Here is a 14717-nt window from a genome sequence, read left to right as displayed (position 1 = left end):
CCACATCCCACAGACCCAGCAGGGGACCAGTGCCCAAACCAGCGATGCCCAAACACCACACCCAGCTGATAACCATGCACAGCTTTATCGTGGGAGCCAAAACTTGTGTAGCATGGAGAGTACCTCACCCTGAGCACCACGCGCTGCTTCCCACAGGGCAAATCCCATGCACGTCTCCAGAGACTCACGCACTTTTGTGGAGCTCTGCCTGAACAGCCTGCAAATGCAAAAGGCTCAGCTGGGTGTATTGACACACAGCAACAAGGAGCAGCTCCTCGCTGCTGCACCAGCCTGGCCTCCTTTCACTCCCCTATTCCTCCTTCGCCAACCCACATCTCTTTTGTTCCTCCTTTCCTCATTCCCATGTTTTTGTGCTGCCTTCCCAGGCATCCCCTGCTTTACTTGACAGCCTGTCCTTCCACACTCTTCTCAAAGTTTACTTCTCTGCCACCATTTCTTTGGGATTTGCTGCAGTCACAGGAGCAAGAATCAAAATGAGGAAATACCGGCCTTGGGGCCCTTTCCCTTCTACAGTCTCTGGTGCTGGTACAGCGTTAGTAGGAGACTGTACCAAGCGAGGGGGACAGCATTCATGCATGCACTAGCCCCCAGCTTGGGGCCTTCTACTCTATCACAGCAATAAAAAAAACTGCCCATTCAAATCCTTTGTCTTAAAAGATTTCCATCCTGGCTACAGCAAGCGCAGATTTATTGGTGGGAGCGACTGCAGGAGGAATAGTAAACAGCAGGCGCGTGCGTGCCTATGTGCCAGCACACGGTGCCTCTACCGAGCGTGGCAGAAACTCGTGACAGTCAAGATTAAATATGTGACTAATACAAAATGGGTTTCCTGGTGCATTAAAAAAGATAATAATAAAAATAAAATAATTTGGCATCTTCTTTCGTGACACAAGCGGTGCAGACAGAGCATTGTGGGGATGCACCGATGGGGGAGAAGCGAAGGCAAGAGAGACAGCTGACTACACTGGATCTGCAGAATCAGACACCTGCCTTATTATGGACAGGGATGCACAGCATGGCCTCCGCTCACATAAGCTAAATTGCACAACCCGTATCCACCGCTGCCCACTACCATCCTATTTTAAAGGCGCAGCCTCATACCCACCACGAGAGCCCGGCCAAGGGGCAGACCCCAGGCTTCCCACCCCAAACTTCCTCCTGCAGCCTCCCAGGCCTTCCGCGGCGGCGCACAGAACGCTTCAACACTTGTTGACACTTCAAAATAATACGTTAATAATGATAAAATCAGCAGCCACATCTTTCGTTGACTTCTGTAGGAATTTTGCTGGAGAAGGGATGGCAGGACATGACTTCCAGCACGCTGAGTGACATCTTATACTTTCCAAACCATCCTTATATTTTTCATAACATCTAGCAAGCAAGTTGCTGACAGAAGCAGGATGGTTCCCTGTTTGTTAGGCAAGAATACTTTGCAATTCAGTAGAATACCAAATTTGGTAGAATGCCTTCCACTTTGGTAGAAGATATTACAAACAACTGTGCATTTTAACACGTTTTCGCATTACACATCATTCATTCTGGGGAAGGGGTGGTGATCATTTTCTGCAGACAGCTGGTAATACTTCCAAGAATGAAAATGTTCATCCAAAGGTAATGAAAACCAGATATTTAGTAACATTTTCATTTTGCATGTTTAAATATTTATAACTATGTTCATAAAACCACACATTTGCTCTCCTAATGCTATAGTGATTGTGTTTATGAAATGCAGTATTTCTCCAATGCCCCTTCCTTGCGTCAGCTTCTCTGCCGGCCGCGATTTACTCGTGCTGCGGCACTGCCGACTAGATTTTATATAAAAGACTGTCCGAGATTAAGAACAGAAAATTAGTGAGAAGAAGAAAACATATTTTCAGGACATTAATGTTTCACTGATGCATATGTGATTTTGAACTTTGTAGGGGGCATTTATGCTGGTTTAATTCTTTCATGGCAATTTATTGTCAATCTGAAAGGAAACTATTTCTTAATCTACAGTAAAACAATGAAATCTAGAAATATAAGTGTGATAAAACTCAGGTGCTGATCTAAATTAGTGTTCTCTCTAGAACATTTTTTTCCCCCAGCTTGGATGAAAATTAAATTACAACAAATAATTTTGCTTTAATACCGCTCAAGTTTGTGTTATAAATTTCTAAAAAGCTGATTAAGTGGCCACAGCCTGCAATTGGGAGTCTTAGCTTTAGCAGGCCCAGATGTCCTCTGATTACAGACATCACGATACAGCTTATGAGGTCTGTTCTGGCATATTAAAGCCTGCCCGCAAGGCCAGGCTTGCAGAGCTCAGCCCTACAGCTCAGGACCCAGCGCAGGTCTCGCTGAAATCACTCACAGGATTCCATGGGTCCAGTAAGTCCTCCATCAAATCATAATTTTTAAAATGTCCCGTGCAAACTTGTAATTTAAAAAAATAAAGGAACTAATGGCTACACAGGTTTGGTTTTGTTTTAATTTTCTTTTTATGTTTTTAAACGCCTCCAACCTGAGATTTTTGAAAAGGAACTCTTCTGAAATCAAGTCCTCAGCAACATTAAATGGGCACCAACAGAATGGTTTTGTTTTAATCTCGGCCCAGTGTCCTCCCAAAGGTACAGGGAGTATCTTCAAGGCGCAGTTTCAGCTCCTTTGGTCCCTTGGCTGCCTTCGCCATCTGCAGCAGCACAGAACGAAAAGGAAACAGAAAGGAGCAGATCGCAATGCCACATTGGTATCTCATTTTAAAAACTAAAATAGTGGTGCAAAGTCATTAAAGTGAATCCTTCTACTTACTGCATTAATTTAAAATACTTCTGCAGGCCAAGATTAAAAATTAAATATATATTTTACTGCTTCAGTTTTGCCAGTTCTAACAATATTATCAAAAGCCTCATTTTAAAAAATATAAGTCAGGCTCCAGAATCAGGCAATTGCATGAAAACTCGAGCTCCACTTTAATACACAAGGATATGCTTCTTTGGCCTTAAAAAAAAAAAAAAAAAGAGAGAAAAAAATAAAATTACAAAATAAAATTACAAAATCTGGCCAGTGAGGTTCATAGGAGAAAAATGACAAAAAGAATACAAATATTTCCACTTTGTTTTTCTTTCTGAATCTTGTCAAATTAAGCAAGTCCGTTTCAGGGGTGCCCAGCACGTGATTTTTAAATATTTGTGATTTATAGTTTCAGGAAGTTCCTGTGGCATCTTCTTTCTAGTGAAAATAAATCTTACAGGAAAACGAGTTTTCTGGGGAACATCTGACTCTCCCAGCACCAGGAGCCCTTCGACCAGTGAGTGATCAGAGCGCGGTCCTTGCAAACCCTGCGTGTATCACAGGAACTTCAGTCACATCATCTACTGCACAAAGATTTTTCTCTTAAAGACAGTATTTGAATCCAAATTCAAATTTTTCCTATAGTTAAGACTGAGTTTCTCTCACCAAACCCAACACAAGTTTTGCTTTTTCCTTAAGGTTATGAATAATTACTGAGAAGCTCAAGTCCATGGATTTATCAGGGTGCTAATGGCAAACAAAAGAAATGTTTATTTGCAGTAAGAACACGGTGAAGTGATGGAAACCCTAAATTCAACTGCATTCTACTAACGCAGGAAAAAAGAAAGAGGAAAAAAGCTAACAGAGAGAACAGCATCATCTTCTTGCAGTAAAAGAATTATGCTATGCAAACTACAGAAAGTGGCAAAAACACTTAAAAAAAATCATTGCACTGGAATAATATCTTCGTGAAAGTGAGGAGAAATTTAAAGAAGAAATAAATAAGTAGGTAATTTAATTTAAAGCAAGCACTATTCACTGCCTCTCCAGCCTTTCTGGCTGTAGCCCTGTTTTCCAAAGTGCTTATTCTATGCGGCACACAAATGTAGCAACCCAAAGCTAGGAGCAACCGAAATCCTGACGTTTTCTACCCTGCTGTGACCCTGCCAGCTAAAGGCCACGTCCCAGCCTGGGAATAAAACACAGCAACTCATTTCTGCTCAAAACCCCCACTCCGCCCTGCACTCGCCTGGGCACAGCCCCCTGCACAGCAAAATACTGGGTTCTTTACCCTCCTGCTTCCGTATCAAACCTTACCCATATTCCACTTTTCCCTGTCCACAGATCAGTTTCTGCCCAAACATCCGAGATGCTGGAAGCCAGATAGGGTACAGCCCCTCCGAAAGCTTCGGGATCTCTACCCAGCCCCTTGTTCCGCCGTGACAAGTCCCCAAAAAAACTCAGTCTACGAGCCATTTTGTATCTCTGGGACTACCAGAGCCCCAAACCGGGATTATGCAACACTCTGAAAAAGGACAAAACCACGGGAATAGCCCTATTCTGCACATATCCTTTACACTGCTCGGCCATTAAGCCTCTCCCAGCTTCCCAGCCCGCAGCACCGACGGTGACTTTTCCCCTCTCTGAGTTTCCCGGCTGTCCCAGGACAGGGGACCATGCCCAGCACAGGAATGAATCCACAGCCGAGGGCTGGGTCTCCCTCGGAAGGAACTTCACATATCACGTATTCAACCATTTCAAAGTCGAGCTCTGGCAATTTCAAAGCTGCCACTATTGAACAAGTTGCCAAAACAAAAACCTTTTCTTTTTTTTTCCCCCAGCCCTTTTTATTGAAGTTTCTTTTCACACAAACAGATTAAATGGAGAAACATTACCAATGTGCTAGCTAGAAGAAAACCTACACAGCACACAACCTTCTTTAATGAGAATAAAAATTAGCATCTTAATATTAAAATATATCTATGACTCAGACAACTGCCTCCTCTGCTTTCTGCAGAGGGTTTTTCCAAGGCTAGTACAGAACAGATGTCTGTAAAGCCATCCTAAACCGTTTCCTACCAAGTCTGCAGGGCTGGTCCTTGCTTTGCCATTCTCACTCACCAATGGAAGCTCTTTCACAAGCATTTTTACTGCCTGCAGTTATGTCCAGGTGAGTAGGCACTTGCAAGACATAGATCGTATTTTTAACCCATACAAATGGCATAGCAAGGTTAACCAAATGGATGTGCAGGTTAATCAGTACAATACAAATAATTTCCTTCTGCATGCTCTACAATAAAATCAGATTTCTGCAAAGAATTTAAAGCTTTCTCTAGTTTTGCCTCTCTAAAACAAGAGTGCACCTCTGCAGAGGTATTTTCTATGCAGTTTGATCATATTAACAGCATAAATAACAGGAATGGTTTATCAAACAGTCATGAAACTTAGGCTCGGCTCAGCTAAAAGAGATGGTGTTAGTGTGTGGTGCTCCTAATGTGGGAACACTATATTAAAAAAAAAATAAGGTAAACACGATACTACACCCTATCCACTGCTTTGGAGCTTTACAGAGTTACTATAGGAACTTAATTCCTGGAGCCGTTGCACCAAGACACTTGAACAGAACCTGATCAAATGCCTTCAGGACTCTGCTTTCACACTGTGTGCAACCCCCAGCTGCTAATGGCATGCACAAAGCTTGGAAAAAAATATATTATTTCGATAGGATTACACCAGACACAGAGACAGATATGCAAAAACAATGACACCAAAGGCATCGAGATATTCATGGCTCATAAAGCATGGTAGAGAAGGAATGGCTTCAGCTCATCGCCTGTCTCTGCTTAGCACAATGAATCAACATTACCGCTTTCAGAAAACCATCCCAAGTTCTGTTTATTTGGGGACAAATCCACCTAATCCTGCTCATACAAGCAAGCACAGCCACTTCAAGGGAGCTATCAGTCTGGGAGAGGATGTCAGAATACGGCCCCTTTTTGTGAACAGTGCTGGGACTCTTCCGGGGTGCGACACAATATCCATTATTAATGACATACTAAAAGCTGAGCTAACATGGCACCTGCTCTGCCAGCACTGTCCCGCCTTGGATGGCTCTGTCGTGCTTTCATCCAAGCTGTGAGCACAGGGAATGCCCACGAGTCCCTGCCCTGCCAGGCATTGAAAATCATAACCTGTCTCACCCCAGCTCACAAAACCAGCCTCAGAAATCTGGGAAAAAGGCACAATCTTTCCTGCTCGAGGAATCTCCGCATTTCCCTGCAATGGACGAGAACAAGGAACAGAGCCTTTCTGCTTCTTTTTACCGAAAACCCCTTCTTATTTGTCCATGAGACCTGAGGACTCAGCAGCAGTGTGAGATAGCTCCTCCCTGGCCTTTGCTTCTGAGGTTTGGGGTCAGCAGCAGCTGGTGGGGCAGAGGCACAGCATGGACGGCAGCACCCACCAGCACCGCGTGCCCTGTTTGGGGGGACACAGCCCTCCTGCCCCACCTCACAGTGCTGGTGCTGACCCCTGTGCTTAGCAAGCATTTCACAGCAAACAGGTCCCCCGCCCTTTTTGCATCCATCATCCATCTCAAACCATACACACACACCCCGACTTGCCCCTGCCCCATGCATGCCCCGTTTCGGGGTGGGGAAGGGACTGCAGAGTAGCACCTCAGTGGGGTGCAGACAAGAGTTTGCTCCCCCCTTCCCTACACTGGGTGCTAGCCCTGGCTGGATGGGGAGGCCTTAGGGTAGGGGACCAGCTGGCTACACAGGGGAAGTCAAATGATCCAGAATGCTGGTTTCAAGTCCTTGGTATAAACATATCTGAGGCCGCACTGTAAGCTCAAGGAAGAGACTGTAGGGGCAGATGGATGGCTGGTACACCTGAAAGCCTCGGGAACCAGCCAGAGCCACTTCAGGGCTGGGAAGGGCCCCCTCACCCCGTCCCTGGGGGTGCTATTCCTCCAGGGCTCAGAGCTGCTGCATCCTCCCAGCCACACTCAGGCGGGGCTCCCCAAGCTGGACAACCCCGTCCACAGCAGAGCCCCCCCACTTTGGGACGGTGTTTTGGGAACCGACAGCAGCAGACATCCCCACAGCACCCGTTCCGGGGCGCTCCACCACGCAGCCCTGCGCACCCACGGTGCCCTGTGCACCCCGCTCCTCCCCGGTTCCGAGCAAAGCAGTAACGAAACCGAGCCTACCGGCATGTTTCCAAGCCTGGCGCGGTCCAGAGCGACACAGATATGACCCGGGTGGGTGTCCAAGGAAAACCTGACGGCCCCTGCCGGCTCTGCTCCTCCTCACCCGCTGCAGTGCGGGGCGGCCCCTCTCGTCCCCCATGAAAGGCCTGGGCCAGCAGCACTCCACGTCCAGCCGCCGGGCTCGGCTCTGTGCACAGTGAGAGAAAGACTTCACAGCATAAAAGAAGCAGAGATCCATATCTTACGGGGGTACCTCAAAGTTAATTTTAAGGGGCCGGACTGGGCAGGGAGGAGCGGGAAACCTGCCTGCACTGGGCTCAGGGTATTTTTTTTTCCACGCACAGCTCCAGAGGCCACGATCCATCTTCCACCCATCTTTTCCTGCCCGATAACCTTTTTCTTTTTTTTTTTTCTTTTTTTTTTTTTTTTGAGGGAGAAGAGGGTAACAGGGTTGAGTTCTTTAAAGTAATTTTGAAAGCATACAAGGTTTCGTGGGTTGCTTGCCCAAGCAGACTCTGCAGCAAGTTGGAAGGGACAGCCTACCCCATCCTCCCGCAGCGACCCACGTCAAGTTCAAGACGGGTCCGTCTAGGGTCTCTCTCGGTAAGTGGAGGTGCAGAGCCCGTGGTGCAGGTCCCTGCCTCCTCCAGAGCTGAGTTCAAACCGCGGTAAAGTCCCTGCGCTCTGGGAGAGGATGAGGCCGAGGAGCCGTACGCCCGGGCTGGCCACGCTGGAGGGAGTACCGGCCGCGCTCTGCCGGGACCGGAGGCCGTCTGCATCCCGGCAGGAGCTCCGGTCGGCCCACCGGGACCACCGGCATCTCCCGGCAGTCACAGCCACAGAGGTTTGCCGAGGAGGGGGTTTCCTCTGGCTCCCGGAGGCTCCTGGGTGGCGCCAGAGGAGAAGTTTCTCGGCTGAGATGTCTCTGCTCGACCCGTTTACTTTCCTGAGGACAGGGAGGCTTTTCCACATCCTAGTCAGAAGAAAGAGAAAAAACCAAAAAATGATAACGGAGAAAATCCGGCACACCGCGGATTCACCCCGGGGTCCCCCCAGCAAGCAGGGTGCCGGTGGGGCCGGTCCTGCAAGGCTTGCGCGGCCCCCGCACCCCGCGATGTATGCAGGGGGCGGCGGGCGCTGCGCCGGCGCGGGACTCACCGTCGGGGATCCCCCGTCGAGGCGGCCCCGCTGCCTTCGGCGCTCTTCTCCCTCGGCCGCGCCGCTCCCCGGGCTCCGTGCGCTCGGGAACGTGGCGGGCAAGCGAAGCCGTTGGGCGGCGGAGGGCGGGGACAAAGGGACAGGAGAAAAAGTGGCGGCGAGGAGGAGGCTTTACCCGGCATCGCCAGCCCGAAAACAACGGCCCGGACGCGGCGGCAGCGCCGAACCGGGACCCGCGGCAGCACTCGCGGCGGCACCCGCGGCTGCCCCCGTCCCCCGGAGGAGGTCAGACCCGGCTCTTTCCAAAACAATAAACTTTTAATGCTAAAGCAGTTATAACCAAAAGCTGTACAGAGTTGGATTTTTTTGTTGTTTGTATTTTTTTTTTGTTAGAAAACAATTTTTTCTCCCCCATAAATATTGTTCAATTCCCGGCACTTCGTATCAATAATTAAATTACGAACGATAAATATGGCATCATGGATATGTATTTACAAAAAAAGTTATTACAAAAAGGCAACTGTTATACTAAACGTCACAATCTGGGTAGAATAAACACCACATCCTCATCCTGAAAAATACTGACCGACCCCATCAGACGAGAATACATTCACAAGTGTAATGCTTGGAGAGAGAGAAGGAGAAAGAGGAGAAGAGCAGAGAAAGAAGCAGCAGGAGAGCTAGAGAGGAAAGTTCAAGACATAACAGGACTTTGGCACGGTTTAAGACTGTAAGTTTAAACAATCACCGCTAAGGCGAAGGAGAATTTTCATCCTCATGTCAACATCCCACCGAAAGAAGGAAAACCAGAACAAATTAAAAATAATTAAAAAAAGTCGGGAGTCGGAGGAAGAGGGACTCGGGCAGGGAGGAAAAAAAATATCAAAGAAACAACTGCAACTGCAAAAAAAAATGACAACAACAACGACAAAAAAAAAAAAGAAATCCAATCCTGAGAAAAGGACATGGCTAGTCCAGCGTCTGGGCTTGCAAAAAATAGTAATAATTATAATATAATAATAAAAGACCCCCCCACTCCAGATCCTGGCAGTTAACTAGGTGTAGCCCTATGCGGTTGTTGGTGTGAAAACTCCATTTCCGTGGGAGCAAGCTGCAGTTGGCTTGGTTTGTCCTTTTTTTTTTCCTCGTTCCCAACACATTTGGTCCAGTCTCTGGCCGGGCACCAGCTGCCTTTACACATACCACTCATTAAAATTGGGGGGCAGTCCAGGGTTGTGGCCGGGGTTACTCTGAAGGGCGGCCGGCGGCGTTTTAGTGGAGTCCTTACTGCCAGCAGAGCCCACCGCAGGGGGGGTGGAGGACTCGTACCCCGAACTGGCTGCAGGGGAAGAGTCTGATCCCTGGGATTCGTGCACCTAAAACCAAGAGACAGAGATGGGAGCGAGCCTGGGGTCCTCGCCACCCTGCTGAGCTGAGTTGGGATGCACCCCCATGCAGCAGGGACACTGGAGTCCAGTGGCTCGGCCTCTGCCCAGCCACTCTGAGCACCAGTAGCAAACGCCTGCCTCAGCTCCTGGCCATTTTGCTGCAGCATCCCGCCATCGGGGGCTGCAGCCACAGGCCAGGTTGCATTTGCACGGCCTTCCAGCACTGACCAATACTCTGGGAACCAGGCAGCGGTTGCACCAGTGGGAGCACAAAAAGAAACTACAATATTTCCTCGGGTTGTGCTCCAGCCACGGCTTAAACACCAGGGACAGCTTGGGCCATGCCAGGACCGTGGAGCTCTGTGGCAGGCACTGCTCAGCTCTGCCCTGCCCTGGGGAAGCGAGCCCTGAGCACACCAGCGACTGAGCATCCCTGCTCAGGAAGGAAAGGGCTGGGGCGCAGGGGTGATTACCTTCATGTGTTTCCTAAGTGAGCTGGGGTGTGTGTAGGATTTGTCGCACACCTTGCAGATGTAGGGCTTGTCCGAGGTGTGGACGTGCATGTGTTTCTTCCTGTCACTGCTGTTGGCGAAGCGCCTGTCGCAGCCCTCAAACTCGCACTTGAAGGGCTTCTCACCTGTGAATTTAGAGAGGGTGAAGGAGGGCCTTTCCTCTCTCCATCCCCACTTGCTTCCTTCCAGGACAGTGTCTGCCCTGCTCACCCCACCTTGGGGATGCACAAGCATCCCAAAAAATGAAGAAGGGGAAGATGAACAGCAGGGTTTGTTACATGTTGGAAAAATTCGGGTCAGCCTTTGTTACTTTTAATTCGTCTCCCGCCAGACCCGCGCCGTGCTCCAGCGGGGACAGCGGCTGGGGCGAGCCTGGGGAGGGAGAAGACCCGAGATAAATTCAACGGATCAGACAGTTTTACAAGACATATTCAAGGATACAAGCCAAAATACGTTTGCTTTCTGCCTTCCCTGTCTCTTCCCTCCACCCGTGCAGGGAGCTGAAGGGAAGACGGGGCTGCAAATAAAAATACTTTAAGAAAAGTATCGCTGATTTAATTAGGAGACATGCCAATCAGGCCTAAAAATAAAATAAAAAGGAGCGGAAATTACCGAAAATGAGATTTCATTAGCATTTCAGTGGTTCGCTCCGCAGAGGCGCGCAGCGGGCCGAGAGCCGCGGCAGCGCCGCACACCCGCCCGCGCAGCCCCGCGGAGACCCGCGGGAGTCCTATGCCTCGAGGTGAGGGGGCCGCGGGTCTTACCTGTGTGCGTCCGCTTGTGAATCTTGAGGTTCTCGGAGCGGGCAAAGATCTTGCCGCAGCCCGGGAAGGGGCAGGGGAAGGGCTTCTCCCCCGTGTGCACCCGAATGTGGTTCACCAGTTTGTATTTCGCCTTGAAGGACTTGCCTTCCCGCGGACACTCGTCCCAGTAGCAGATATGGTTGTTCTGCTCCGGACCCCCGACGTGCTCCATGGTGACATGGGTCACCAGTTCGTGCATGGTGCTGAAAGTCCTGTCGCAGCTTTTCTTGGGCCGGCTGAGCTGGCTCTCGTCGAGCCACTTGCAGGACAATTCTTGCTTGATGGGCTGGCGCATGTACCGAAAGAAAGCCCCGGGGCCGTGGTGGTGGTGGTGGTGGTGATGGGCCGCCACGTTCATGCCCATATTCATGTTCATGTGGTTGTAGTTGTGGAACTGGGCGCCGGCGTAAGGGTCCGTGCGGGGGCTGGAGACGGCCCGGTAGGGATCCGGCCGCCCGAAGAGGTCCCCGCGCAGCCCCAGGTGCATCTGCCCGTTGTCCACATGCCCGTTGGGGGACGTGTGGGTCGGGCTCTGCTCGTGGAGCCCCGGGAAGAGCAGGTAGCCCGGGGTGTCCGGGATGCCGCCGGGGCCGTGCAAGCCGCCGGGCGAGCCGCCGAAAAGCCCGTGTTGCGCCGTACCAGAGGCGGCGTCCGCAATGCCGGAGCCTCGGTTGCGAAAGAGAAAGTCGCGGGTGGAGTTGAAGGCGGCGGCCCCGCCGTAGGAGGGCACCTGGCCGGCGTGGTGGTGGTGATGGTGGTGGTGGCCCAGGGCGCTGGCGTAGCCCGGTGCCTGCGGCGTGAACGCCGAGCTCTGCCCGGCGGCGAGGTCGTGCGGGGCCGCGTTCAGCTTGAAGGCGGCGGCGGCGTGCGAGGAGTCCCCGAAGGGGCCCAGCCCCATGCCAGCGGCGGCGGCGTCGCGGCCCGGCATCTCGTGGTGGCGGGGTGCCGCGAAGCCGCCCACTCCGAGCGCCGGGAACTGCGGCCCTCCGTCCAGTAGCATCGTCATGGGCGCGGGGCCGTCGGCGCGGCGGCAGCCTGGCTCCCCCCCCTCCTCCCGCCCGCCCCCAAAAAAGTACAAAACCACCACAAAACGCAACCCCCCGCCCCCCCGCTGCGGGCAGGCGCGGCCCCCGGCCGCGGGCGGGCAGCGAGGCAAACACCCCCCGTCCGACACAAAAACAACAAAAAAAAAACAGCCCCAAAAAAGCCACCCGCCCCCAGAGGCGCCCGCCCCCCGCGCCAGGCCGGGCAGGGCGGCGCAGCAGGGCGAAGCGCAGCGCGGCCGCGCTCCCGCTCGGCGCCGTCGGGGCACTGACGGGGCGCCCGCCCGCGCCTCGCACATAAACCAACTCCGGGGCCAGGCCGCGCCGCGCCAATGGGGAGCCGCCGGCCGCCGCGTCACCTGACCCGCCGCCCGCCGTCCCATTGGCGGCGACGAGCTTGATTGGCACGCGCCCCGCGCCGCCGGGGACGCTGATTGGGCGCGGGCGCCTCGCAGGTAAAAGTGTGTGTGTGTGTGTTGGGGGGTGACAGGGACACACACGGGACGGGACGGGGGGAGCGGCCGGGAGTTTCCCGGGCTGGGTGCCGCCGGGGCCCCAGCGAGCCGAGGGGCACGCAGCACCCCCAGGGGCACGCACGGTGCGTGTCCCTGTGTCCCGTTGCGTGGCCGTGCGCGGAGCCCCCGCTTCCATCACAATCCCTGCCGTGTCCCGCTGAGCCGTGACCCCCCCCACGCCGCTCAGGGCGCCCTGGGCGAGGCGAGTGGAAGCGTAAAGCCCCTGCAAAGCCGCCGCGCTGCTGCAAAAATAAAAACCCGTTAAAACCCAAATCGGCGCCTTTGAGGTGGATTTTCTATTAATTTTAAATTTTAATTTAATTTTTATTTTTACTGACTAAACGGGAGGGCAGAACCCTCCCGAGTCGAGCGGGGAGACCCCTTTTCTACCCCGCCGCCCTGCGCAGCTTGCTCGGACCGGGGCGAACTTCGCCGACCCGAGTTCAGCCGCCTCTTTCCTCTCTCGCTTCCCGCGGGGAGGGCGGTGGGGGCAGCGCCAGGCGGCGGGGGGGTCGCACCCCGCTCTGCGGGCAGAGGGGCTCCGTCCCCTCCCTCCCCGCCGGCCCGCAGAGCAGGGCTAAGCAGCGCTCGGCACGGAGGCTCCTGCGCCGTATTTTTCGTACACTCGTTTGTCTTTTTTTTTTTCCTTCGTCTATTTCTTTCTTTTCCTCTTTTTTTTTTTTTCTTTTAAATTTTATTTTGCAAAGGCAACATTCAGCCTTGGAATAATTATCAGTTGCAGACAGCGCTATAAATCCACTCATTTTCTGTTCTGGAAAGCATTTGCAAAGAACTATGGGGAGCAAGAGTGGAAATAAAAGGCAGAAAGAAAGATGGCTGTAATTCTAATATCCTGAGATTTGCTGAGCCCCCAAGTCTGGCTATTGGGCAGGTCTCAGGCTCGCCGCCGGCTCTCTGCAGGAAACGTAAAATCTGATCAAGTTCAGAGACGCATTGAGAGCCCGCTTCAAGCAGCGCTTTATAACCGCGGCCCTTTCACATCGTTCCCCCCAGTCAGCCCCGAGAAAGACTTCGCATTCTTTATTTTAGGTTTTTCAGGGAGGGGAAAAAAAAGAAAAAAAAAAAAAAAAGGAAAAAAAAAAGCCACCACTGATATAAAATCTCCCCGAGAGGTAACACCGGTGCCCGTCAAACACTCAAATTTCCCAGGCCACGGCCGCCAAGAGCAGTTCCAAAGTTAGAAGGTGAGTCCCTCGCTGCCGTTAGTGCACGATCGCAAACAGAACAACACTAGCCGGGAGCTAGGGGGGGGACCCACGGGGAATCCACCCAGGGGGGTCGGGGACGCTTTCTCTGCGTGCCCGCGCTACGCCCCGCGGTTCTTGCGCGGGACGGGGGGTCCAACAGGATTGTAATCCTCTCTGCGGTGCGGCCGGGAGCGCGGGAGCCGGGGCTGGACCGAGAACACCCGGGCACCGACCTGCGGGCCCCGGGGCCCCACTTCCCACCTACGTTGCTCCGTGGCGGCTCTACCTGCCTGTCTCCGGAGGGCCGCGGCGGGGTAATTAATTACCTCCCGCACGCGTTGCGTTTTATCCGCAATAACCCCCTCCCTAAAAAAAAAAAAAAAAAAAAAAAGGAGGCATAATTCAATTAGCCCGTCAGCTGAGCGCCGGGGAGGGCAGCGCCTCTGAAGTCGCCGACCTGGGGCGACCGAGGGCGACTGACCCTTGCTTGTGCAGGAGGCCTCACGTGTAGCCGGGCGCATTGTCTGTCCTTAATGGGATGCGCCGGGGCCGGGCCGGTAGCGGCGGCGGCGGGAGACGGCAGCGAGTGGGCGCCTCGCTACGCTGCCCGCCCAGGTGCCCAACGCTGCGGCTGCCCCGGCCAAGGGGGCGTGAAGAGGGGCTTGAGAAACCCTCCGGCCATAGGAGATAGAACCAGTGTGGTTCTACGGCCGGAGAAGCTTGTAAAAATAAATAAATAAATACATAAATAAATGGGGGTTTTTTGGTCTAGAAAAACCCCTAAGCGGCGGCGGTAGCGCGGGGCTTTGGGAAAAGCATCCCAGGGAGCGAAGGGGGGGTAAAAAGAAGCGATCGTAGCTTTGGACGAAGCCTCGCCGTTTCGGGGAGGGTTTGGCGGCTTTGCAGCAAGCGGCGCCCGTAGCCCTGCCATGCCGCAGTGTACTTGCGGATCGGGCTACATCAATTAACCTATAAATCTTTTTTATATGTTTCCCGTTTCTACTCTGCCAACTTTGCCTGGCTGTGTGCGCCCAGCAATATCCGCACGGGTGTACAGGCACTGTTTACACCCGATCGCTTCCTG

At 52.6% G+C, this 14717-nt stretch overlaps 1 protein-coding gene across 1 annotated transcript; it reads right to left on the bottom strand.

Annotated features, from left to right (window-relative positions):
- Window positions 1-8828: 8828 nt before the first annotated feature.
- ZIC3 (Zic family member 3) lies at window positions 8829-14334 on the bottom strand. Its single transcript, XM_080352485.1, has 3 exons — window positions 10829-14334; window positions 10026-10189; window positions 8829-9540 (listed from the first exon to the last, which is right to left on the bottom strand). The coding sequence occupies exons 1-3, from the start codon at window positions 12291-12293 to the stop codon at window positions 9358-9360; spliced, it is 1812 nt and encodes a 603-aa protein (XP_080208611.1). The 5' UTR covers window positions 12294-14334; the 3' UTR covers window positions 8829-9357.
- Window positions 14335-14717: the final 383 nt, after the last annotated feature.

The sequence above is a fragment of the Nesoenas mayeri genome, assembly GCF_963082525.1.
Source record: "Nesoenas mayeri genome assembly, chromosome: 13".
NCBI classification, from domain to species: Eukaryota; Metazoa; Chordata; class Aves; order Columbiformes; family Columbidae; genus Nesoenas; species Nesoenas mayeri.
Note: the sequence above shows the minus strand (reverse complement) of the source record. Positions and strands in the feature narration are given on the sequence as shown.